The sequence below is a fragment of the Triticum dicoccoides genome, chromosome 5B (genome assembly GCF_002162155.2).
Source record: "Triticum dicoccoides isolate Atlit2015 ecotype Zavitan chromosome 5B, WEW_v2.0, whole genome shotgun sequence".
NCBI lineage: Eukaryota > Viridiplantae > Streptophyta > Magnoliopsida > Poales > Poaceae > Triticum > Triticum dicoccoides.
In genome coordinates, this window is record NC_041389.1 from 551367108 (window position 1) to 551394722 (window position 27615).

General features: G+C 45.3%; 3 protein-coding genes and 1 long non-coding RNA gene across 4 annotated transcripts; 2 read left to right on the forward strand and 2 right to left on the reverse strand.

Moving 5' to 3' along the window:
* Positions 1-15330: 15330 nt before the first annotated feature.
* On the forward strand, positions 15331-17710 carry LOC119306114 (NAC domain-containing protein 86-like). Its single transcript, XM_037582436.1, has 3 exons — positions 15331-15586; positions 15689-15999; positions 16993-17710. Exons 1-3 carry the CDS (start codon positions 15430-15432, stop codon positions 17302-17304), a joined length of 780 nt encoding a protein of 259 aa, XP_037438333.1. The 5' UTR covers positions 15331-15429; the 3' UTR covers positions 17305-17710.
* A 613-nt stretch (positions 17711-18323) lies between these two features.
* Positions 18324-25198, reverse strand: LOC119306117. Its single transcript, XR_005148868.1, has 2 exons — positions 24838-25198; positions 18324-18722 (listed from the first exon to the last, which is right to left on the reverse strand). It is a non-coding gene; the product is annotated as an uncharacterized LOC119306117 (long non-coding RNA).
* Positions 19728-22775, forward strand: LOC119306116 (NAC domain-containing protein 86-like). Its single transcript, XM_037582437.1, has 3 exons — positions 19728-19979; positions 20070-20347; positions 22326-22775. The coding sequence occupies exons 1-3, from the start codon at positions 19823-19825 to the stop codon at positions 22542-22544; spliced, it is 654 nt and encodes a 217-aa protein (XP_037438334.1). The 5' UTR covers positions 19728-19822; the 3' UTR covers positions 22545-22775.
* A 303-nt stretch (positions 25199-25501) lies between the features above and the next one.
* On the reverse strand, positions 25502-26076 carry LOC119311527 (histone H4). Its single transcript, XM_037587155.1, has one exon. It carries the CDS (start codon positions 26008-26010, stop codon positions 25699-25701), a length of 312 nt encoding a protein of 103 aa, XP_037443052.1. The 5' UTR covers positions 26011-26076; the 3' UTR covers positions 25502-25698.
* Positions 26077-27615: the final 1539 nt, after the last annotated feature.

Below are 27615 nucleotides of genomic sequence, written 5' to 3' on the forward strand. Positions count from 1 at the left end.
ACCCTGGGATTGGAAGCCTATGTTTGATCTCCGCCGTCAGGTACCTCGCCTCGCGCAGATCTTCGATGGTCTTCTTCGTTACGGGGGAGGCTACCCACTTGCCCTGGAGACCAGATCCAGCCGGGAAGTTGGGGTAAAAGGAAGTTTTAGAACTTGGGCGCTGGAGCTCAGAGGTGGGAGGGCAGAGGAAGAAGAAGGCGTGAGGTGAGTAGATGGGTCTTTGCCTTCTTATAGAGGGAATGAATATCAAGCGCCCCCTTCATAAGCCTTAAAACCTCACCTATTCTCGAGGAGACGTGCGAACGGCATGGTTGGATTACCCAAATCCGTATTGATGAGAATCCCGTAATAAGGAAACGATCTCTGCTTTGACAAGACGTGTCAACGACCGTGTTTCGAAATGTGAAACATGGGGCTGTAAAACGGTTCAGAATACTAATCGGGCCAGGACATAATGCCTTGCCGGAAAAAACGCATATGGACGTTACTTACCTAGTTTTGAGTATTTTGCTATTACAGCTCAAGGTTGTGATTATTAAACAGAGCCGGATAGAGGTATTATGTGCGAAGAACTGCATTGAAGTATTCGGAGAAGGAACCCGCCTTGCAATGCTGAAGATGATCTGCGGGCCGGATACATCGTCATTGAAGCCCCGTTCAGAGGCTACTGAGGGAGTCCTGGACTAGGGGGTCCTCAGGCATCCGGGCTATGTGATATGGGCCGGACTAGTGAGCCATGAAGATGTGAGATCGAAGACCTTCCCTCCCCCCCCCCCGTGTCCGGATGGGACTCTCCTTTGCGTGGATGGCAAGCTTGGCGTTCGGATCATGCACCTTCCTTTCTTTGTAAACTGACCTTGTACAACCCTAGGTCCCTCCGGTGTCTATATAAACTGGAGGGTTTAGTCTGTAGAGGCGCAATCATAATCATACAGGCTAGACATCTAGGGTTTAGCCATTACGATCTCGAGGTAGATCAACTCTTGTAACCCATATACTTATCAAAGTCAATCAAGCAGGATGTAGGGTATTACCTCCATCAAGAGGGCCCGAACCTGGGTAAAACATCGTGTCCCATGTCTCCTGTTACCTTCGATCCTTAGACGCACAGTTCGGGACCCCCTACCCGAGATCTACCGGTTTTGACACTGGCAGCTTCGTCCTGAAAGTCCTCGCCTTATTTTTTTTCTAGGTAAAAATGACTTAAATACCAGAAGAGGGGCACCGGAGGTGGGCTCAATCCACCAGGGCGCGCCTGGGGAGCCTGGCGTGCCCTGGTGTCTTGTGCTCACCAAGTGTTCCCCCTCTGATAGTTATTTGCTCCAGTATTTTTCATTTATTCAATAAAAAATCCTCATGAAGTTTCAGCTCATTTGGAGTTGTGCAGAATAGGTAGCCTGACGTAGCTTTTTCAGGTCCAGATTTCCAGCTGCCGAAATTCTCCCTCTTTGTGTGTACCTTGCATATTATGAGAGAAAAGGCATTAGAATTACTCCAAAAAGCATTATTAGGCATAGAACATCATAAATAACAATAGGTAAACATGATGCAAAATGGACGTATCATAAAGCACATGGGGTGAGCTGCTCCTCGGGCCTGAGTTGTGATATGTCATATGCCAGATGTTGCTATCATCTGATCACGTGTGTAATTATGCGCATTATCGTACTTGGTAGAACAAGTTGGGTATCCTGCTTGTTCGGTGGGTGGCCTTTCCCTAGATCCATAAATAGATCAAGATGGTGCGGCTGGCATCGGGGTTGATTTCTTCCGCAAATCGTATGTTTTTCGAGGTGGAAGTGGATCCTTGCCATGACGGCGAGGTAATTCAGGTGGATTATGTTACCCTATGGCTGGCCTGTCTTGGACCCAGGGAGGTCGGTCGTGATTCTTAGCCCAGTCGCGCTTTGACAGCAGGGTGTCGGCAACCTCCTCGTCGAACTTTGAGAGAAAACTCCTTCGTAGGTAGTACTACTTATTTCCCGTGAATCTTTCCTCAAGTTCTTGCTTGACACTGAGGACCTCGGTCCATTTATTGATTAGCTTGTCCTATTTGGATCAAAGCTTTTGGGACTTTTGCTTCATGCTCTTGGTGGTGCTAATTAACCGTCAGCGGGAGGCCTGTAGCCGAGGGTCATCTAGTGGCTCCTCGGGATATCAAATTCTTCAGCTCTGAGGCTTAAGTCATCCTTAGACTCTTGGTAATAGTCGTGGTCCTCGGGGTCCTCATTGTCTCTGTTGAGCATGGCCCTGTCAGTGGGATCGTTGTCAGCTATATCGCCTATGTTTTGGTCCTTGACGCCATTCGGAGTGTCGGTGTTATTAGTTGCCTCATGGCTAGTGTCACCGTTTCTTGTGCCTTTATTATGACTCCTCTAGCGTCGATGTTTGGGAGGCTCCTTATCTCCTTCATCATCTTTGGGTGTGTCTACCATGTAGACATCATGGGTGGAGGTAGTCGCCCAATTCCTGATGTTGTCGGTGGTTGTAGGTGATGCGGTATATGACATATCATTGGCATCTTCATCCATATCAATGGCCTACTCGAGGGCATAGTCCAGCACGTCGGCTAAATCCTTGATCGTAGCAACTACGTGGGTGGCGGTGGGATGAAAAATTCGGCGCCCTCAAATTTACATCCGATCTGGTAGTAGACCGAGGTTTGCCCGTCCGAGATCCCGAGTCTCTTAACTTGGTACAGTATCTCTTTTAGAATAGAGAGGTCGGCTTCGCCCATGTCTTGATTAATAGTGGGCGGAGCTAGGCTGGAGTTGGGCCGATGTATTGCATGACGCAGCCTCGAGGTTTTCACCGGGGTGGCTTGACGCCTGAACCGGTGAGGTGACACTCGGATCCGAGCAAGAAGCCAAGATTGAATCTAGTGCGTGGGCGATGATATCTGCGGGATTCTCGAGCCGGTCTAATGCTACTTCTTGAGCTTGCATTGGTTTTTTCCCTTGAAGAGGAAAGGGTGATGCAGCAAAGTAGAGATAAGTATTTCTCTTAGTTAAGAACCAAGGTATCAATCCAGTAGGAGGAACACACAGTTCTCGAATAGTTGTACCTGCACAAACAAACAAATACTTGCATCCAATGCGATAAATGGTTTGTCAATCCCTTCACGGTTACTTGCAAGGATGAGATCTGATAGTGATGGATATAAAAGATAAATGAAAGTGCAAAATAAAATAAAAGTAAATAAATTACAGCAAGGTATTTTTGTGTTCTTGATTTTGTAGATCTGAAAATAATATGAAAAAGATAGACCCAGGGGCCATAGTTTTCACTAGAGGCTTCTCTCTTGAAAGAAAGCATACCGTGGGTAAATAAATTACTATTGAGCAATTGATATAAAAGCGCATAGTTATGACGACATCCAAGGCAATGATCATGTATATAGGCATCACGTCTGAGACAAGTACACCGACTCCTGCCTGCATCTACTACTATTACTCCACACACTAACCGCTATCCAGCATGCATCTATTGTATTAAGTTAACAAGAACGGAGTATCGCCTTAAGCAAGATGACACGATGTATAGGGATAAATCCAATCAATATGAACAAACCCCATCTTTTTATCATTAATGGCAACAATACAAATATGTGTCATGTCCCTTTCTGTCACAAGGATTGAGCATCGCAAGATTGAACCCATTACAAAGCACCTATCCCATTGCAAGAAAAATCAATCTAGTTGGCCAAACCAAATCAATAGATAGGAGATAAATACAAGTCTATATAAATCATGCATAAAAGAGTTCAGAGAGGACTTGAATAATATTCATAGATAATTTGATCATAAACCCACAATTCATCGGATCTCAACAAACACACCGCAAAAGAAGATTACATTGAATAGACCTCCAAGAACATCGAGGAGAACATTGTATTGAAGATCAAAGAGAGAGAAGAAGACGTCTACCTACTAGCTATGGACCCATAGGTCTGTGGTAAACTACTCATACATCATTGGAAGGGTAGCAAGGTTGATGTAGAAGCCCTCCGTGATCGAATCCCCCTCCGGTAGAGTACCGAAAAAGTTCCCCAGAGGGGATCTCACGAAGACAGAAACTTGCGGCGCCGGAAAAGTAATTTTGGTGTGCCCTCTGGTCTACGGGGAATATTTTGATATTTATAGAAGAAGAATTAGGGTTAGAAGTGCCACGATGGGCCCACAAGCTTGCCCCCCCCCCCCCGGCGTGCCCCCTCAGCTTGTCGCCGCCTCGTGGCCCTTCTAGCCTCCTCACGAAGCTTCCAGGGTGTCTTGTGGTCCAAGAAAAATCGTCAAAAAGTTTCGGTCCATTTGGACTCTGTTTGATATTGATTTTCTGTAAAGACAAAAACAAGAGCGGGAAATAGCAACTGGCACTGAGCACTAGGTTAATAGGTTAGTCCCAAAAAATGATATAAAATAGCATAATAATGCATTTATGCATATAAAACATCCAGGATTGATAATATAATAGTATGGAACAACAATAAAAATTATAGATATGTTGGAGACGTATCATCTAACACCCGACCTAAGAACGCAAGCTCCCTGCGTGAATCCGCGGTGTATTCCAGATTGCCAAACCGAATGGCTTGGCCTAGAGAGACATTCTCTACTTGGCCGAGATGGCCAGTCAAGTCGGCGTGCAACACGATGCTGCCGAAAGCAAAAAGCTGGCCGGGGGAAAGATATCCCTGCAGCCAACATTGTCATTCATCCGAAGATTCGTCATCGAACTCTTGCGACCACACAGCGGGACTTGTATGGGCCACCAATGTCGGTGCTAAAACAGACAGATCTCTAGTAGGGGTTTTGAAGCTTGGTGATCTGAGCTAGATGATAACAGAAGAAAGTAGGGACATGATGCTTATCCAGGTTCGGGCCCTCTTGAGAAGGTAAAACCCTAACATGCTTCTGATATATTGATTGTGATGGGGTACAGAGTGCAGTATGATCTACCTCAAGATCGTATGAAGGAGTTCTAAGCTCCAAACCTTGAGATCGTGCCTCTACAAACTAAACCTCACGGATTATATAGGCACCAAGGGTATCTAGGGTTTACATATCGTAAGTTACAATATAGGGATAAGCATGTCTATCATTCAAATATGCCTTGAAGTGTACGCCAAGCCTTTGAAGGTCTTCATCTTGATTACACCGAGGGCCAGGGCCTGCATGGCCCATTCATCAGTCTTTGTTGGGTACTCGTCTCGGCCCATAACCGGCAAGCCATCGTGGTAAGCACCCCCCAGTCCAGGACACCAACGGGGTGGTTCTAAAGTTTAGTCTCATACCGCTAGAGGAGGAGGTATGAGACATGTTTACGTAGTGGGTTCTCCCCACCACAGTATGCGGTGAGTATGACGAGAGAAAGAGAACACCACACGCGTGCGCGCTCGCCTTGCCTGGCCTGGTCTGGCCAGGGCGGGGTGTGGTTGTGCGACATGTGTGTGAATGGTTCACAAGTTGACTTGTCCGGTAAATTACGACTTGAAAACCAAGTCGGTTTGAGATTGTGATCACGACGCGCTACCACCTTGGTCCTCCTATAAATATGACTTACCAGCTACGGCCAAAGATACATCGAAACAAGCTAGGGTTTTGCCTCATCTCACAACTTGCGACATCAGTGTAGTCTACTCCATTCCAAACGTGTGTGTGTGTGTGCACCAGCGAGCGGGAGAGCAGGTCTCTAGAACCCTTTGTCCTTGTGATCCTGCATAGGGAGAGGACGAATTAGGTTTTTGGGAAGCGCTTCGTGCGACTGCTCAACTTCGTCACCACGGGTGTCTTACATCCAAGTCGGGTTGCATCGCGTACCGGCGTCTCCAACGTCATTTGCTTCGACCTATCTTGACCAATGCGTCACCAACAGCATCGCTCCTGCAGCAGCTACGGCTACAAATAAATAGTATGTGCGTCGTGATCTGTCATGTCTCTCATTATGGTTACCATTACTTGTGCAATGTTGCGGTAGATGTTTCCATGTTCATCTAGTATGCTAGATTGTTGCATGCTAATAATAATTTTAATCATGATTTATATTCTCTAAAGTTTAGTCTCATGCTGCTAGTGGAGGAGATGTGGTCTACATGATCTTAACCTTGCTCTGCCTTAAATGAGTCAAATTTCCATCATCGGTTGCGTTTGTAGCACGGTCGATTGGAAGGCGAGGACAACTTCTTTACCTCTTTACCTATTATATTAATATTAATATTAATATTAATATTAATATTAATATTAATATTATATTATATTATATTATATTAATATTAATATTAATATTAATAAACCAGCGATGGCTTCTGGTCGTCCGTCGTTAGTCTTTTTGCAAAAACATCCCTCTGTTTCGGAGAAATTAACCCGCCGTCCTACATAAGTGATGGAAAACGTTTCGTTTTTTTGCAAAAGAAAACCTGCCACCACCGGCCAGCTCCACCACTTATCCATTCCCGGAACGGGTCGAGGCGTCGCAGCTGGCGTTGGCGAACCCATTCCCGGCGGCGGCGGCTTCCGGCGAGGAGGCGAGCGAGCTCGGGAAGCTCCGGAGGGGGCTTGTCGCCGAAGAGGCGAGGCCGAGGCGGCGGCGCACGGGCGCAAGGAGGCGGGGTCGAGGAGGCGCAGGAGGACGCAGGCCGGTGGCGCTCCGGCGAGGGCTTGGCGAGGGCTACAGCGGTCGCGAGGGATTGGCGGCGGCCGGCGTGCTCGCTTGGGAGGATGGAGGCCGCCTCACCGGGGCTCGGGCACGGCAGCACGACGTTGGGCCGTTGCCGATGGCGCCGGGGCCGGGCCGGTGGTTTGAGGGCGACGAGGAGGAGGTGTTGTCCTGGAGCCAGCAACGGCGGCTGCAGCTTGACGATGCAGGCGTCAACAGCTTGCTTCAGGGGCTGCGGGACGTGAGCGCACCGCGCTCGCGCACGAGACCCGTGCCTGATTTGGATCGGATTGCAAGCTGTGTCCTTGTCGAACACAGTTCAATGGAGTGCCCAACCCGGATTGTTCTTTTCTGCTATAAGAAGGAAGGGTAGTCGGCCAGAACTCCATGAGATCAATTTTTGATTTGGACGAAACATCCAACGTATTCGCCGAGTTCGCCGGAGGAAGAAACGTCGAGTTCGCCGGAGCTACAAGAACAGACGTCGAGCACTCCAATGTCGCCAGCAGCGGCTACACCAGAGGTATGTTTGACCCCTGTTTGATTTATTTTCCTATCCCCTGTCTCGCTGGCGAGCCCGTGCGCGTCCCTGCTGCTGCCGCTGCTCGCTGGCGAGCCCGTGCGCGGCGACTGCTGCTGCTCTCGCACTCGTGTGTGTCCCTGCTGCTGCCGCTGCTCGCTCGTGCCTTTTCCTTCCGTTAGTTTCCTGTCTAGCTAGCCGAAATCACTCTAAGGCTGCGCTTGGATTGCCGTTTTCCAGCCATCTACACGTGTAAAGTATACCCCCGTAAAAATAAAACGGACGAGCTACTTGGATCGTCGTTTTTGCGTCGTAACTTTTACACCCGGTTTCACTTTACACTTGGATATCGTTGGTATTCCGTCGGTTTGCAAAACACTGCTATGTCCGTCGTTTTCCCTAGTCGCTGGCATTCCGCCATTCTTGCTCGGTCGTGATTGACTAGGTAGCCACAACCGAGGTAAGTGCCGCAACGGCTCAACCGGAGCACGCCGAGGCCACCGCCACCGCTCGCCGGAGCGCCGCCGTAGTTCCCCGGAGACACCATCATCACCAGCGCAGTCGCCTCCTGCAGTCCTGCCGCATCAGCTTCACCACCACGGCCCGCCATTGACGCCGAGTGTCCGCAGCCACCACCATGGGTGCTTGCGCGCCGCCGCCACTGCAACCAAACACCGCTACAGCACCCAACGTCCGCCTACACCACCACCGGTCCACGGCGTCCCCGCTGCCGCCGGATTGCCTTCGCCACTGCAGCAGGATCCTGCGTCCGCTGTGGCCGCGCTGTGACGACGCCTGGCGCTCGTTCTTCTGGTAGCCAACGGCATAGCGCACGGGAGAGACTCTCCGAAACAAGCAAAAATCCGACGAACCAAGCGCAGCATATACATGTGGGAATATCCGGTTGTATTTTACAAATCTCCTGTAATATACAAGGGTATTCATATACGGATGTAAAACTTCTACAGGGATTCCAAGCGGGGCCTAAAGCTGTGAACCAAACGCGTGTGTTCTGAATCTTCTGAACTGAATGCCTGAAAGATCGGTTTGTCCTTCTGAAAAGATTTGCTTGCTTGTCACTGTTTGAATTGGTTATTCCTCAGTTATAGTGCTTGATGGATTTGATAATCTGTGATAGCCTTACTCATATAGTACTAATGAAACCCAATTGCATACTGAAATCTGCTTGGTTATTCTTATGTTATAGTGGTACTAATGAAATCCAATTGCTTACTCATCTATTAGCTTTGAAGTGGCATACACATGAATAGATATCTCAACATATATTTGAAGTGTAACCAGCCTTTCGCAGTTTGATGTATTCTGAATGCCAATATCATTACCTTTTTCAGTTAGGGGGTAGTAGGGATTCATTTTGGTATAAATCTGATTGATAGTTACTGCTCCGGTCTGTAATTTAGCCAGAGTCAGGTTCAGAGTTGTTGACTGGATTTTTTGGGCACAACCATCAAGCAGCCTGAGTAAAGCTTACCTAAGCCAATGATTTTGTTCTTTTAGCTAGAGCCAGGTTCAGAGTTGTTCACTCTGGATTTTTTTGGGCACAACCATCAAGCAAGCTAGCACGTATTGTTTAACTGAAGCAAAGGGCAGCTAAGCTATGAATGCTTCAATTCTTTGTTCTGAACAAATGCAGCTACTATTTGTATTTGATCTGAGCAAAGGTGCAACCAATTGAAGTTATTTTGAAGAACCTACACCTGAGTATATATGTTCTGATTTTATAGCCTGTAGAGTCTGTAGAGTAAAGTTTGTACATTTTGTGAATCGCTTTGTTCCGGTTTCCCTTGGTGTATAGTCTATACTGTATCGGGTTATTTACTATGTGCAGATTAGTTTGTGCCATTGCTAATCATGTACTTCTTTCTGTGCTTGGAAGCATAGTCTCATCGTATCCCCTAGATCTGTATAAGTATATTTAGCTCACATACGCTTGGCATTTGTTCTTCAAAAGGCGATGTCCTCGATGCTGGACTCCTGGTAACAGTTTATTACATGTTATTTCTTTTTTTTTGGGGAGTCTTTTCTTGAGATTTAGGATTATGGAGTTAACGGGTGTTACTTTTGACCTGCTAATACAGCTGTGTTAAACATTTTGCTCTTCGAAAGCAACTATGTAAGTCTGACGCTAACATAATGTTTACTGCTAAAATACTTCAGTATAACTTAGAGTCAGGAACATAAGTAGAATTTCATAGAAATCTGTCTAGCTCCTGTAGATGAAAGACTTCCTGCAAGTGAGCTCTTGAATAACTCTTACTTCCAGGAAGATGAGGTCTATTCCAGCGCCTCCAATTTCAGTCTCTCTGGTCTCAAGTGTGAGTGAAGATGGGTGGCAATCTGCAAGTTTCGTGCTTTGGAAGGGTGAATTCTTACTGAAAAACCATATGCATCTTACCAACCATATTAATTTATTGCTAAGGTTTCCTCATACCAGTGGTAAATATAGCACTGAAGAAACTTTTAAATCAAACTTCACTTCAGTCTATAATGACACTACGAATTATTTCAGGCTGTTTAAAGAATGCTGAGTTGTCAAGCGAGGTGCTGCAGTGGCTGGCGTTGCCAGGCATGGGACGACGTCTCTAGGCTCCTGCCTGAGGCAAGCCTCTCCGGTCTCCTCGGATGCCCTCTAGGAACTGGCACTGCGTATGACGGCCTCCTCACCTAGCACCTAGGTTGACCTAGCCACCTCCATCGAAGCGGAGAGTTGAAAACATATGTATGATTGTTGGACGTGTCAGTCCTGCCATTGGCATGTTCAAAACTATGAATTGAGTGACTACATATATGCTTTGATCAATGAAATGAAAGGATGTTCTGTTACATCTTGTTGTGCAGATATAGGGCTTGAATTATTTTCGGTCGTATCATCTTGGCCCTATAATAAAAAAGCGAGTGTGGGAGGGCGCGACCAGTTGCTACCAGTATCAAGGTGCACTTGATGTGTAGTTATCAGTCAATGAGAACCATAGAAAAATGGAGGCACCGACTCTAGGAGTATATATCCGCTCCCAAAAAAGGGTGTGCTATATATTGAATGGTTTAATATAGGTCAATGAGTTTGAGGCAGCAAAAAGCTTTAGAGCTAAAATCAATAGGAAATGGTATTTGTTTCTTAAGAAGTTTTTTTGATAAATGTAAAAAAGAAAATGAATTAGTTAGTTAGTAATAAGAGAGAAAAGGAGACCATGACTTGATTGTCTATTTATCCTTGCTCCATATTCGAATTTTCTGCCAGCGGCTGTCGTCAACCTGCCCTTGCATGCCATCTACTTCCAATTCACTTTTGTGAAAAGGTGCATGCCCGGCCGTCGACATTGATGCATCCTCTCACTCAACATCGTGTCTCCGCAGGATGGAGCTGACAGATCGGTGAACCGCATAATGGTCAACAAAGAGGCAAAAAGTAGATGATTTTGACGTTTTCGATGGTGCATGCGGAGGTATTTTTAACCTTTTGCTGAAAGCAACACATGGGTCTCCTACTAGATGAGATAGGGGCGAAGCTTTTCATAATTACAAGTCGATGGAGGAAGGGGTTCATGAAAGCCGCGTGCTAGATTGTGATGACCAATCCCCGGTTCGGTCGTTGGCACCCATCAACAATGCACAGCGGATCAGACTTTGAGTGACCCTCCACGACCCATGTCCTTGATCTCGCTCACGGTAGTGTAGCACTGTGACGGCCGCCAATGACACCCTACTCAGGGTGCTACTTTCCTCGACGGCCTCCCTGTTGTCACTGTAGCGGGATGCGTGGGACCAAGTGTAGGGAATAGCTTGCGGAGAGCGGTCCTCATGTCCAGCTCGACAAGATTAGTTTTAAATGTTTTAAACATTCCATTGTGATTGCACCTGAATGACATGTGTGTCATGCAATGGCTGGGATTGACGAAGTCCAGACATGTTATGATTAGAGGACACTGCGGTAATCGCCGGCGGTGAAAGACTAAGATAAGTGGTGACACGTGTCGGCGAGGGACTAAGATAAGTGGTAACATGGCTGGGACACCGTGTTGAAATAGAGGACATTGAATTATGGGGGTCTTCAGCCGTATTTATCGGGTCCGTTGCAACGCACGGGCATATTTACTAGTATGGCTAAAAAGAAAAGCTGATATGTAGCACGCATCAAAACGAGACTATGACAGCAAAGCACTTGATCTGTATGCCCTTCTTATTCAAGGTACTTAAAGGTTAAAAAAAATCTAGAGATATTTTTATGCACGGTTCTCTCTCTCTTCTTCTTCTTTTTTCCTTTGCTTTTTGTCTTCAGTACATTGGCGTGTACACTCATGAGTAATGAATACGGAATTAATATAATGAGAGCAGCGATTTAGCTCCCGGGATCAGATGAGCCCGGTCATGAATAGTACCATGATTTAAAATAGAAAAAAAATTCAAAAAATTCCAAACTTTTTGTGGTCCAAGATGCTTCTGTGCATGAACTCTGTGCAACATTTTGTGAAGTTTGGACATTTGAGGAGCTCGTGGCAAAAAAGATAAATTTCGGATGTCTGAGAAACTTTTAAAAATCGCACTGTTCACGCCTGATTTTGTCTTTTTTGCCACAAGCTCCTTGAATGTCCAACCTTCACAAAATTTTGCATGGAGTTCACGCATAGGAGCATCTTGCACGACAAAAAAAAATGGAATTTTTTGAACTTTTTCCCTATTTTAAACTGCGGTACTGTTCATCGGGCTCATCTGAGCCCGGGCACCGAAAGGGATTTTCGTAATATATAGTACTGGTGTGAGCATGGTTCCATACAATCCAGCTTTTAAAACTTAGCAAGAAAATCACATAGGTCAAGCTTTTCTAAAAAAAATAGACAAACAGTTTATGCATGTAGAAAATGGACACAATTTTTATTGTGTTCAATGGGATCATTTGTGAGTTGTGCAAAAATAAAAATAAAAATACGTTAGTAATTTCCATCCATTGCGTTAGTTGCTTTAGCATCTCCAAGAAAGGCCCTCCAAGGGTCATTTGAAGGCACCCCCTACTTTCTCAGCCCTAAAAACTCTAACAATGCCCTTCATTTCTCAGCTTTGTAAAAAAAGATCTTCTTGTTGCACATTTGCTCTATGTGACACCAAATTTGACACCACAATAATTCGAACTATAATATGTCTACGCATAAAACTCAACAATGTTCAAATTCGTAATTTTAAGCGCCACAATTCAAAATTTTGAACACAAAAAAAATCAAATAATGCTAGGAAATGTTCATCGAACTACATAGTTCATCCAACGCGCGTAGTCGGTGTTTTAAACAAAAATATAGTAAACAAACTACTTGGACACATATCATTCCCATGAGTGCTGAAAAAAGATCATCTTTGAGTTGATCGCGTGTGTTGGCCATGGTCTGAGCCAAGGCTCATGTTTGATATATATTACCTACCATTAATTGTTTATCATTTTCATGGTTAATTAAATGGAGAGGGGCTCCTTCATCGGGGAAAAAAGGTCATTTCAAAGTTGATTGTGCGCTTGTAGGGCTTTCCATCCTTCTCTAGACATCAAGGAATTCATCTAGCAGTAATGTGATTCAGATCCTCCAAAGCCACATAGACTCCCATATCATTTCACTTGAAGTCTTCATTTTGACCCACACTCGTTCTCAATGATAACACAAACAACAGTGCGGGCAGGGAGGCGATTCCGTAGCGACTTGCACCTTGTAAGGCTGGGGCACGGTGTGGGAGAACATGGAGAGGTAGAACGGCGAGAGGGTGGCAGCCTCGGTGGCGCTGGTGGAGGGAGACGGTCGGCACCGCCCAGATTGATGGGCGGGGTGGCGAAATCAGGCAGAGGAGAGGAGTGGGATCCTGGAGGGAGGAGGTTAGGAGGATGGAGCAGGGCGGCCTTGAACTGAGGGCTTGGAGGATTATTATTTTTGGATCCTCTGTTATGAATGTATAGGGGTTGATTTGCAACAAAAAAATGTAATAGGGGTTCTTGGAGTTGATTTTTTGTCCTTGGCCCTCAAAAAGTGATTTGAGGGGTGGAGTAGGGGCCTCTTGGAGATGCTCTTATCTTCTGCTTAACATGGCAAAACTGAGATAGAGTCATTGACTGCCTATAAATCAAGGATATGATTAGTAATATGGTAGGAAATTCTAAGCTAAACATTGTTCACGTGATCCTGATATTGAAACTTAGCAAGAAAAAAATCACATGTATTAACTTTCAAAAATGTGCATGGCAAGGGATATATTCTCTTGCCTTTTTGTAGGACAGCCGATGCTCCATGTGTATTGTCTTCTTTTACGCTGCACCGGCTAATTGATAGAGTGCTCTACACTGTGTGTGCATATAGATATAGTGATGCGGCCCAAATGTAACATGGGGTGCTATATGCACGAGGTACAATTAATTGATCACTTATGAACGAAGGCATCTTAATTGTCCTAGAATTAAAAGGAAATGGCCATAAGTGATAAGCATATTCAAATTTGAATGCTAATATGAATGTCTCGGTTATGCAAATGTGCTCCTTATATTGACCTTTTTTTAAGCTACAGCAGACAGTCGCACAGCTACTCTGCACGGTGATTACCTTGTTGGATATTTATGAGTTATTTGCCTTTTTTTGGTTCTTTTCATATTTTAACAAACTGATTTGTGTGCATGGTATGGTGTAGAGGGCGGGACAGTGTGTCTAGTTTCCATTACCTAAAAGATGACATGCATGTAGAAACCATAATGTGGCAGCATAGATGGTAGTAGGTGTACTGTTTAGATAAACCATCATTCATCACTGAACAAAAACGTGATATCCCTACACAAGATCGCACACACATATATAGCCACAGTCCACATGATACAGCTGATTCGGTGTTGCTTTGTACATTCTCTCTTCCTTCCTCTTCCTTTTTGTATGTAGAAGCTACCGGTGTACCCACATTCTTGATCCAACTCAGCTCACTACAACCAGTGTTGCTGCATTTCGTCCATGGAAATTAATATGCCTCAATAGCTATGGATGTCGTTATTTGAACGCTATAGTTGTGTTATATTAAGTTATATATGTGTACTAAGAGCATCCGCATCCCTAGGTGTTAAGCAGAGGCTAAAGGTGAGAGAAATTATTTAGCACTAGTGCTAAAGGTTTAGCACTAGTGCTAAAGGATGCATGTGAGGGTAGATGCTAAGATCAAAAGCTTAGCACTAACGCTAAGCTTAGCATCCAATGCTAAGCTTAGCAAAGTATGTTAAACTAATAGCTTGTGTGTCAATCTTTAATTTGGATAATAAATTTAATATATTGAGTGCCTTCAAGTGGTGCTAGAGGATATGGTAAAAAAACACTTATCAAGGTGAATGAGAGAGAAAGTTGACACACTTATCGAGGCTGAAAACTATAATTATTTATAGGGATGCGGATGATCTAAGAAATCGACCAATGGCTCCACAATGCATATATATATATATATATATATATATATATATATATATATATATATATATATATATATATATATATATATAACATAAAATGTGTGTAAGTGGCATCTAAAATAACGGGGGAATGCTCAGCTTTTAACTCTTGGATCGAGAGAAAGATGATGCGTATACCGAGGCTATAGGTGTTTATAGGGTGCGGATGCTCAAACAATGTAGCAATGGCTTCACATTGTACATGTATAAACATGTCCTCAGCTTTTTAACTGTTGGGCCGAGATTATGTAATATAATTATATAAACCATTTATTAAGGACCTGGTTTTTTTTTGAAACCTCAATAAAGACATGACATATAGTGGACACTGTCTTAGTAGTTTTATTTCAGCAATGGAGTAATCTAGTCACTCGCAAAAAAATTGATCCACTCACTTGCCAGGATGAGAGAGAGAGAGAGAGTTACACGTCTAGCTAGAGAGAGAAATGAGGGGCGGTCGGCCGTGTAAGGAAAAGGATGAAGCTTGCGAGGAATCTGGAAAAGAGGAGGTAGCTAGCTAAAGGTGGCCCCCATCCGATCGATGGAAATCTCGAGGGGAGGACGACTACTGTGCCTCCTACCCCAGCCGACGACGATCGACCCAGAAGCCAGAACAAGAGAAAACCTACTTATAAGGGCAGCTGGCCGCTCGGTAAAGGCAGCAGCCTCCTCCAACCAGCAGGAGCAGAGAAGAAGAAGCAAAGTGCGCGTCTTGCTCTTCCGCCGAAGCAGCTACCAACCTAGCTGCCGCAGCCCGGAGCACGCAGACGCCGTCGTCGATCGCCGGGGTATGGCGCCGGTGGGTCTGCCGCCGGGTTTCCGGTTCCACCCGACAGACGAGGAGCTGGTGAACTACTACCTGAAGCGCAAGATCCACGGGCTCCACATCGAGCTCGACATCATCCCGGAGGTGGACCTCTACAAGTGCGAGCCCTGGGATCTCGCAGGTACGTGCAGTACGCACCACCGATCTCAGTTCGCATGTGATCTCGATCGCGTATGTGTTGTGAACTGATGCGAATTACAACGTACGTCCTCATGGCGTGCAGAGAAGTCGTTTTTGCCAAGCCGTGACCCGGAGTGGTACTTCTTCGGGCCGAGGGACCGCAAATACCCCAACGGCTTCCGGACCAACCGGGCGACGAGGGCAGGGTACTGGAAGTCCACCGGCAAGGACCGGCGCGTCATGACGCAGCAGCACCACGGCGGCGGAGGAGCCGGCGGCGGCGCACGGGCCATCGGGATGAAGAAGACGTTGGTGTACTACCGCGGGCGCGCGCCACAGGGGGTGCGCACCGACTGGGTCATGCACGAGTACCGCCTCGACGACAAGGACTCCGAGGACACCATCGCCATCCAGGTATGTATAATTAATCACCTTCGTTCTCTCTAGCTATATCATATCTCTCGTCATGTGCATGGTGATCGTCATCTCCTATGCACGGAAAATTAGGGTTCTTTTTTAGGAATTGGAAGTTAGGGCTTTGAGAAAATTTTGATCCTTTTCTTTTGTGCTGGCTGGGCAAAGAAAATTTTCTGCTTGCGTCCCAAATGAAAGGCATAAAAATTTTCTGAGGGGATTAAAACATGGCTTTCTATCACGTCTGTAAAACGGTACGAGTGCTGGTAGTAGCGTATGGGTCACTTTGCTTTCATCCAGCTATACTCTGATGAGACAAACATGTAGGCCTCGCCTTGCTGTCCAAAAAGTTTAACTATCAAAAGTAAAAGCCGGGGCCTTAGTAGTATTTGTTCGTTCTCCAGCTACGCTCTTTGTTCTAAGATAAGAGTAGTACGTACTCTGCGTGTTAACCATGCATGCTACGCTACGTTCTCTCTTTTTTTTTGGGTGAGATTAGAGCAGTGTGCACTGATCATGAGACACTAAAGGGCCTTAGCCAAAGCTAGAGAGCAAAGCAAAGCAAGCCCTCATGCATCTTGGCGCGAGATAGCAGCTCGTGTCATGGCCATATGCATGTCGGCGTCCTCCCGCGCTTTCCGCTTTATTCCGTGCTGAATCCCATCATCATCCTCGCACCCTTCTGATTCTTCCATGGCCGGTAGTCTTCTTATTTCTTCTCCCGCTTTGCTTTGATCATCGATCGGCCTCTTTTCTGATTAACAATCAACAAGAATGTATACAACACTATGATGGCACTCTGATGGATCAAATTGCCCAAAACCCAAGGCCTGTTGACTACTAATTGGCAGAAGTAACTGCACATGAGATAATCATACATCAGTGTGTGCATAAACTTTCAGGAAAGACTTGAGAACCCACAATAGCGGATGGATCTTGTTTTTGCTTTTTTCCTATCATGAGTTAATATACCATGCATGGTGGATGGATCAGGACACGTACGCGCTGTGCCGGGTCTTCAAGAAGAACGCCATCTGCGCCGAGGTGGAGGAGCTGCAGGAGGGGCAGTGCAGCATGGCACTGCTCGAGGGCGCCTGCCAGCAGCTGCTCGCCGGCAGCCGCACGACGGGCCAGGAGTACTACCAGACGCCGTCGCCGGACGTGCCCGCAGGGTCCACCTCCGGCGGTGCTGACGCCGACGCAGACGACGACGCGGACAAGGACGACTCCTGGATGCAGTTCATCTCCGAGGACGCCTGGTGCTCCAGCACCGCCGCCGAGGAGAGCACCTCCTGCGCCGGCTGATCATGCATGCGGCCGGAGAGCTTCTTCTGTCGGTGGAAATAATCCTCCTGATATATACCTATATATTTTTCCTTTTTCTTTTTGTGATCGGTGCTGCTGGCAATTTATCAATAATCACCGAGCGTTGAAGGTGGAAGATTAAGCAGTAATAAGGTATATATAATCCTTTTGGGTTCCATCTTCCAGCGTATTGCTGGGAGTTTGGGTAACCGATTGATCGATGCTGGCCTCAAGGTGAAGGCTGTAATCCTTCCTGGAGTTGAGCTCATAAGGAGGATTTATATTTATATATGATGATGATAGGAACAATCAGACTACATTCGTGTTTTTCTTCTTCTTATGTTCATGCTTTCCTTGGTGTTCATATGTATTATTATGCTTCTCCACTGGAGGCTTTTTTTTCTCCTCTTCCTGTGAAAAAGAAAGAGTGAGGCTATGCCATTCCATAGCATATATAGTTGTTGTGTGTCGTCTCCCTGTATGTCAATAGAATTGAACAAAAATGTAACTGTTTGTGCCTGCCTGCTCAATTTGCATCAATCTGCTCCAAACCTGGCACCTGGTTCTTATTGCCTGAGTAAATTCATCATTCATCTGTTGATCAATAAATAAGAAAATAAAATTGCAACTACAGTATAATTTTTCGCAACCAAATTTGTATCATACATTGTTTACATATATATTTCATAAGAAAAATAGACCAAGCATATAGATATGAAAAAACATTCTTTTATACTTCATGACTCATAAAATAGATATTTCACCGTGAACCATTTTACTATTTTTAAACATATCTTCGTATGCTGAAAACCTACCTTTTTTCTGTACATCACATGCAAAGAACCATCCTATAAACATGGAAAATCCTATACAGCAGGTTCCATTGCATGCTTGGATTGCAAGGCATGCATCAGTGCTGACGAAGAAGCTTAATTGAACACTTCTGTGAACAAAAGCGTTGAAGGAATACTATTCCAGATCAGGGGTTACCACATGCTGTTACCAGTAGCCCTAGAATGTCAATAAGAATCCTTCTCAAGTCAATAAATATAAGCCCAGAGCAGCTTTGTACTCTCAGGAAACATACAGGTCTGGGACTGTATTTTTCACAAAACCGTGTACTGAAACAAAGTATTTCCCGAGTGGTGCTCCAATAACATCTCCTTTTACCACATGGCCAGGAAAGCTTCTATGCAGATCTCAGGCAAAAACAGTAATGATATATCATCTTTCTGGGCATCGGTCCGGCCTGCCTCGCTGGTACCAGAGAAGGCAGAACTAAAGTTCTGCAGTCTACCTTATATGAGTCTTCACCGTGAATCTTCGCTACAAGCGTGTTGGCTCTGAATCTTTTTCAGAATGGCCCAGCAGGTCAATAGTACCCTTGAACCGTTTCGCCGTTTGGATAGTCACACCAACTGCAAAGTAATTTGCAAATCAACATTTAGAAACAGAATTTGCTTTAGACCACATGCATCTGAAGGTGATGCCCTTCTTTTCTTGTACAGAATTGGGTAAGGCTACTCGCTGGCCTCTTTACATGCGACGCCGTCTGCTTCGTTGGCATTGTAGTGTTGGAGGAGTTTCGGAGAAAATAACAGCCAGTTTTTCAGCACATCATTTATCCCCTTCAAAATAAGGTTGCAGTACACATAAATATTTCTTGCGTTGAGACTGATCATTTGATCTTTCTTTTTTTTTGAAAAGGGGGTATACCCCAGCCTCTGATCATTTGATCTTACTAATCAAACGGCTTCCATTCAAGAAAGAGAGGATCTAGATCATTGCCGTTAATTTCTATGGACTGTTGAACACAAGGAGCTTTCTAATCAACTTACGCTTCTGGAGGCATTTGTATGCTCTACTGGAAATGTGATGATCGAAAGCACTCAATTACTCCTTTGTCAGAATCTAAAGCTAAAAGTTTTGTCTGATCTAGATGTCTGAATGGCTAGCAATGCAAGCTCATTGACACTATAGGGCCTCATGGCTACATGAACCTTTCCTTTTCCCTTCTGAAACTTTCTGTTTTACAATGCTGATCCCAAGACAGATGCATGTGGCATAGCTCCCAACCCTTGTCTTTAGTCCTCTTCTTCTCTACGACACTTCAAAGAGGCTAAGCTTGTGAGGCACAAAAACAAGTTCAGTGGGCAAAAGAACATGATCTAATGCAAGGTCCAGGCAGGCGGCATCGTGACAACTTTCTCATGCTGGTACAGCGCCCCTCCACGACCTACCAGCATTGGAGATCATAAAAGTGTGTTATCCAGATAAAAAACAGAACAAAAGTCGGCTCCGTTAAAAGAAATGAAAAGAAGATCCTTCGGTGCTGTAAGACGTCCAGAGCCTGCTTGTGTGAGAATCCTGGAAAGAGAGACACGGCTACTTGTAGGGCAGGCTTTGAATCATTTCACGGAGGGGCTAAAGAGCGCAGAAGCTGGACACGGTAGGGAAAGACAAAGGGGAAAGACAAAGAGAAAGATCGGCAACAAAGGAGGAGGCGAACCAGGAGATCATGGCGCCGGTTGGTCTCCCCCCAGGCTTTAGGTTTCATCCAACTGATGAGGAGCTTGTGAACTATTACCTCAAGAGGAAGGTCCATGGCCAGAGCATCGAACTCGACATCATCCCAGAGGTAGACCTCTACAAGTGTGAGCCTTGGGAGCTAGCAGGTAACCTGAAAAATTAAACTCCGTTGTGTTGTTCATCCTAACTACTGCTGAGTCCTGATTGAACTTGGGATATGTTCTTTGTTTCGGAAGAGAAATCGTTCCTGCCCAGTAGAGACCCTGAGTGGTACTTCTTTGGGCCAAGGGATAGGAAGTATCCAAATGGATGCCGGACGAACCGAGCAACTCGGGCAGGATACTGGAAATCAACCGGTAAAGATCGATCCATCAACTACCAGAAGAGGTCAATCGGTATGAAGAAGACATTAGTCTTCTACCAAGGCCGAGCTCCTCAGGGGATCAGGAGCAACTGGGTCATGCATGAGTACCGCATCGAGGAAAGCGAATGCAACAACACCATGGGGGTTCAGGTTACTCCTTCATCCTCCTCTCCTCACTTTCAGTATCAGTTAAATCATTGTGTTTCTGCTGCATTTAGTGAGCTCAGGATGCAGTTCATAGTACTAAAATCCAGCCAATCTTGTAGTAATCATACCTTGGAAATATGCAGGATTTTAGAGATATTGTCTTGCTAAAATAAATTTGTTTTTATTATAAAAAGCTGTAATAAAATTGACAATAAAAGAGGGAAAAATTAGCTAGGGCATACGCAGTTCAGGAAAACTATGTTGTTTATGCATGGAGTGCATGAAAAGCTAGGGTTTTTATCTCTTTTTCCCCGGCCCATATCCATCAGCATAAAGTATTCCTTGCTTCCATAGACCATAGATACTTTACAAAGTACAGCAGAAGTTCTTCTAATGGGGTCACACATGGTGCACTTTTTTTGGTGCTCTTGATAAGACAAATGTAACATCCAATCCTTGGTTCTGAACTGAAACCATACTGTGTGACTGCATAAGGGGTGCCACCACCGCCTCATGATGCAGAGTACACATAATCTAGGTCTTTTGCATGTTTATGCTACCTTAAAGCTTAGACATCCTTCGGTGTGGCCCAGTGCTGTGTCGGTGGCTTTGCACTTTATTCTCCATGTCCCACTCCTACTTTACTTGGTAGTAAAACTGAACATAAACTTCTGATCCCATGTAAACTGTAGATTAGATGGGAGAGCAGAGCACAGCAAACTTGCTAGCTAGAAATTGTGCATACTGGGCCATCCTTTTCACATTTCTGTGACTGTTTATACAGTAATAGTGTAGTACTATTCAGAGTTTGTGCATCGCTTTATGTGACAACTGAATTTGGTTACATTTAGTCCAAACGTAACACAGCAAATAACCCACCAAAAACTGTTCATAAGTGTGGATGGTTGATCATATTCTAATAGACTATTGGGTAGCAGCATACTACAGTCAGCACTGAACTTGCATATCATTTCCTGCTGCACATAATGCTGAATTCTCTGGAGATTCATTTCCAAAGATTGGTAATAAACAAGGTTTATTTAGCTAGAAACCTAGAATTCTATCATGAAAAGCCAAGAGTAGCTAATGATAAGCCCTACAAAAGAGAACAAGAAAAAAAGCAGGATGCGAACCCCGATCCAGCACATGTATGAACATAGAACATTATTTGAACGTATAGATATAGCACATGTACCAGAGCAGCAAAAGTCCCTAACACAATGAAGCAGCAGCATCTACACAGTTTATAAGTTTGAAGATGCAAGTGTAACACAGATATTTTATTATTAGAACGCAAATAACTAATTGTGAGTCTTATAGAAAAGAATTAAGAAAAACAAAAAACAGACCCCAATCCACCGCGCATAAACATAGAAGGGCATTCAAATGTATAGATATAGCACATTAGCACATGTAACAAAGCAGGAAAAGTCCCCAAAATAATGAAGCAGCGTCGTCGACACAGTTTAAGTTTGCAGCTGTAAATTGTTCAGTAAAGCAGAAAGGTTAGAATGGCATTAATTTTAAATCCATATGATTCAAATTATAAGGGCATAACGTTATTTGAACTTATATATATATAGCACATGTAATAGAGCAGCAAAATGCCCTGGCATAATGAAGAAGCAAAACTGACACAGTTTAAGTATGCAGTTGTATATCGTTCACTAAAGCAGAAAGGTTAGCATGGCATTAATTTTACATCCATATGATTCAAATTATAAAGATATAACGTTAGTTGAACTTTTAGATATAGCACTTGTAATAGAGCAGCAAAATTCCCCGGCATAAGAAAGAAGCATCATTGACACAGTTTAAGTATGCAGCTGTGTATTGTTCAATAAAGCAGAAAGGTTAGAATGGAATTAATTTTCCATCCATGTGGTCATGATTCGTCCAACATAAGAGACAGTTTGTTCCATGTGAAAGCAAAAAAAGGGGGAATGAGGATTGGTTGTTCATCTTTCTTGTTCTTTTACAGGACTCCTATGCGCTATGTCGGGTTTTCAAGAAAAATGTGCCGGCTGGTGAATTTGAAAAACAAGGGGAATGCAGCTCATCACAGGCTAAAGGAAATCAAGAACAGGTTACAGAATTCGAGGATGCTGGAGAGTCCTCAACTGCAAACGAGAATGACAAAGACAATTCTTGGATGCAGTTCATAGTGGAAGACCTGTGGTGCAGCAACAAAACCAAGTAATGAACTAGAGAATGCAGCTTGCTCAACATGATCTAACCAGAAAATCCAGCACTAGTTACACTGCGTATCTTTGTATATGTTTGATAAAAACACTTCTCACTTTGGACAGTATGAACACTTAAGTTTGGACTCTGATTCTTGATGTAGGCTTATACTTTTCTTCTTTTGGTAATGTAATATACAAATGGGCTACTTTGTACTTGAAGTCCTCTTTTACCTGTATCCTCGAATGCACGGATACTTCAGCCGACCAGCGTATCAGTATCGGATACCGTATCCGATACCGATACTCCTCTGATATGTCCCCGATATGCATCCCTGGAGTATCCGAAAATAAAAGATTTAAAACAATTACGATACTCGAAGGATACTTTGCCAGTACGTTTTGGATACTTTTCCAGCCCAGGTAAGAGCCCACTCAGCCCAGTTAAGAGGCAACCAGCAACCCTAGTGCCCCGATGCCCCCCATCCTTTCCCTCACAGCGTCTTTCCTCCCTCCCGTGCTCACACCTCACCACCAAGCTGCTCCTCCTCACCAACATCCCCTATCACGCAGCAGCCATCCTCCTCCTCACCAACGTCCCCTCTCACGCAGTAGCCATGTATGTACACTTCTCTTCATTTCTCCTGCCCATCCAAGCTCATCTCCTCTTCTTTCTTCTCTGATCCCGGAAGATCTCTTATTCTCATCTCCCCAGATTGCTTTGAGTAGCTACAACGTATCCGTATTGGCACTTTTTTGAAATGACGAATTTATGTATCCGTATTGGCCCGATACTGATAACTGTATCCGTATCGGTGCATTCGAGCCTGTATCTATCATCCAATGCAATGATTTATAGTGAAAGCACTAATACAAAAGGCAGAAACGAAGTTTAATGTATCTTATTCTGTGCACAATTTTCATGTTCCAAAAACTTTGTAATATCAGTTTATAATGATTGTAAGGGTATCAGTCTCAAATGTAAAGAGACCAAAGCTACTAATACCATTAGCAATCACCATTACCAACTAATCAAATTCAACTCGGAAATGTATGGTGCCAATATGATAGTGAATCGTTCTTATTAATGTTTAAAGGTTCCTGAGTTGCAAAATGTATACAACTGGTGCAATTGTCATGTTCGTCAATAGCCTAAGCTCGTGTGAAATAAGGAATAGCGTAAGCTACATACAGTTTTCAGACAGTTTTCCAGATGTAGGTTCTAACTAGAGCTGTTTCGATATCATTGTACTCACTTGGCCATTTCAAGGCTGAAAGCTTGAAATCTCCGCATTCAGGTTATCATAAAATCCTTGGATACATGGCTGCATGGGTTGCTGAACACCAAACACAGAACCCGTCGACCTTTATTTATGCGCCTTTAGCACCATAATGTGGCGTGTATTTTCCTATCGTCTGCCTCTGCATATGTTCAGTTCATATGCATTTTCAGCCAAATAAACAAGATAGTCAAAATCTACTTTTAGCCGAAGAAATTAGCTGCCTCTTACCACAATTTAGAAAGATGTTTCACATAGTCAACATCTATTTTCAAAATCAGGCAAAGAAATCAGTTGCTTCCCATCCCAATCCAAGGCTAGCTAGTAATTATTTATATACTGTATCATAGTACTCGTTTGATCATTTCAAGGCTGTGAAAGCCAGAGATCTCAGCACCCAGACAATAATAACAAATTCCTCGGATATATGACTACATGGGTCCACACTGGTAAACCAAACCCAGACCCCATCAACCTAATGTTTGCATTTTGCACCTTTAGGTCCACACTGGTGCATGTTTCTCCATGATGCATTCAGTTCATATATCTTATCAGCCAAGGAAATCAACTGTGTTCTTACCAGTTACCACCATCAAAAAAGATGGGTCGGGTAGTCAAAATCTAATTTCAGCCAAAGAAACCAGCTGCTCCTTGTCATAATTCAAAAGGTAGTCCGTTGGCCGATGTCCATTTTCAAGAACAAGCAAAGAAAAGAAATCAGCTGGTTCTCATCACATTTCAGAATGTTGTCAGCCACTCAACACCTATATTTTAAATAAAAAAAGGAAATAGCTGATTCACATCACAGTTCAAATGGTCAGGTCAGCTACTCAGGTCTCTGGGGTAGTCTTTTGTTTTAAAATATTTTTGGAATTCCTCAAAAAAAATGGAAAATGGAAAATATCAGGAGTCCTGATTGGTAACGCATCCAAATTGCAACCAATAAAGCTGGTATGAGCTCCCAAATCGAAGCTGTGGCTGATCATGACAGCTTTTGCAAAGACATCGAGGTGGTAAAGCAGATCTGTACCGAGAGGTCGCAGGAGCAGCAAAGTGGATCGATTCGGGGCAGAGGCGAGCACGCGATCCCAACTCCAGGGCCCCCATGGCGGCGGCCGCGTTCCCCTCATCCCCGCGGTCAGCGGCGACCTCGGCTCCAATCTGTTTCAGAAGCAAGAGTCATGGGGCGTGAACGAAAACGAAGGGGGCAAGGAGAACAGAGTGCACCTCGGGTGTTCGACGAAATCGCTGGGTCGAAACAGGTTTTGGGTTGCGGCTCGTACCTGCGCCGCCGCCGTGCCGGAGCAGACGAGCCGTTCCATTCTCCGGCTGGGTGGATCGGCGGCTGCAGTTGTTACTCGACGGATGTGGAACTGCAGTTTGAATCAGCTCGGCTGGGTGGGCGTCTCACGGCTCGGAGACGAAGATGCCGGGATGGTTCAGAAGCACACTGAAGCCAACGCGATGGATCTGGTTGCAGAAAAATTTCAGAGACAGACATGGTGATTTGGGTTCGCAGTTCAGAGATGTTAAATAATGCAGAAGATGGCTACAGATGTCGTACGCTGAAGCAAAACCAAGTTGATTTGGGGACAGAAAAATTCAAGAGTAGAGGATGGGGAATCTGTCAGCGGACTCGGAAATACTGAAACCGTGCCCAAGTGAGGATGAACAGCGCAGGAGATGCAGAGGAGTTCAGGGATAAGCTACTGCAATTTCCATTCCAGATTTCTTCCAGTACAACACCAGCTCACAAGACGGGAGCAGACACACACCAGCGAAACACTGCGCATACACGGAGAGCCACGAACCCTAGACAGCAACTAGATAGATACCACTACTACTCTCGGTCGGACGGCGGCGTGGCGAGCTGGACGGCTGGGCCCTCGGCCTAGCCGCCGAAGCCGTAGAGGGTGCGGCCCTGGCGCTTGAGCGCGTAGACGACGTCCATGGCGGTGACGGTCTTGCGGCGGGCGTGCTCGGTGTAGGTGACGGCGTCGCGGATGACGTTCTCGAGGAAGATCTTGAGCACGCCGCGGGTCTCCTCGTAGATGAGCCCCGAGATGCGCTTCACGCCGCCCCTGCGCGCCAGCCGCCGGATCGCCGGCTTGGTGATGCCCTGGATGTTGTCGCGGAGCACCTTCCGGTGGCGCTTCGCGCCGCCCTTGCCGAGCCCCTTGCCTCCCTTGCCGCGGCCCGACATCTTCCTCCTCTTCTCTCTCTTGGGGGATTGGATTGGATTGTTTTGGTGGTGGGCGATGAGATTGGTGGTTGTGGATTGCGGAGCGAGGTGGGATTTATAGCCGCGGGTTTGGGGGGCGCGATCCGCGTGATGCGGGTCGTGGGCCGTCGGATGAGAGTGGACGGTGGGGAGGGGGGGGAAGGGGGGGCGCGGATCGGTGACGTGGCGGGAGGTGTGCTTTTTCTGTGAGGACGAGGCGGGGTGCGGGAGCGCGAGGAGGGAGTGAATCTCGTCTGGGTGGATGGCGGGTGGGACAGCGTGGTTTTCGGATGGATTTTTGCGCGGGGTGTTCGCTGCCGCGAAATTTTGGATGCGTTTTTGCGGAGACTGTCGGTGGGGCCGTGTGCACCGACGGGACTGGTTTGTCTGAAGGCGTAAAGTTGGTTACTGCTAGCGCCAGCGGAAGGCGTACTACACGTTTTCCCGCGACTCTCATCTGGAGGCAAAACTATGCACACCAAGATTGTGCTTCATCTTTCTTTTCGGAAGATTAGAGCATCTACAACGGACTTGACAAATCTGACCCTTAAACGTCCGCGGCAGACAGTGACCAGTTGATACTTCAAATTCATACAAAGCATGTGAAATCAAATCTACGTACTATGTAGATAAGCTAGCCTACACTGCTCGTCGTCGGAAATGTCAACGATCTTTGTGCCGGGCTCCGGTAGATATCCGCCTGCCACAACTTCGGATCATCGTCTTCGTCCATATCGGCGAAGATTTCATCGATCTCCGCCCTCCGTTGATGGGGGAAGCGATGGTTGGCCTCCATCTCGGCCTCCGACTAGATGGCGTCGAGGATGGCCTGCTGCTCCACCACCTCCTCCACTTGGATCACCTCGAACTCTACCATGTTCTCTAATGTCTACTACGCAACTTTATTTTTTAGACTTTGTTGTGCCTTCAAGCGTAGAGTTTTGTAGGATAATAGCAAATTTTTCTCAAGCGGCTGACATAAGATTTATCGACCCATGTGAGGTGTAAGATGAAAATGGTTCTCTCTTAAATAATTCTGCAATCAAATACAAGAAATCTCATGTATCCCCAACACCCAATACAATTCTCAACTGTATAGGTGCACTAGTTCAGCGAAGAGAGAGTGATAGATGTGTAATATGGATGGTAGAAATAGGTTTTTATAATCTGAACGAATAAAAACATCAAGGTAGCAAATAACAAAAATGGGTAAAAAACGGTGTCCTTGGTAGTGTCCATCATGTAGACATTGTAGGTGGAGGTAGTTGCCCATTTGCCGGCACTACTGGGAAAACCCTTATAGGTGAACTCAAATGAGTGGCGCAATATGTAATCAGCCACAACTATTTTGAAAACAAGCAGTGGCGGGTAACAAAAACCACCGCTACCTGTGTCATGGTTTTATCACGGCAGATGTCCTCATGAAAGGACTTAGTCGTGAGGTCATCACCGCTAGGTGATTGCTTAAACGGTGTTAATCGAAATCAAGAAACAAGGATTTACCCAAGTTCGGCTCCTCACGGTGGAGGTAAAAGTCTACTCCTACTTGATTGATATTGATGATGATCTCGATTACAAGGGTGCAAC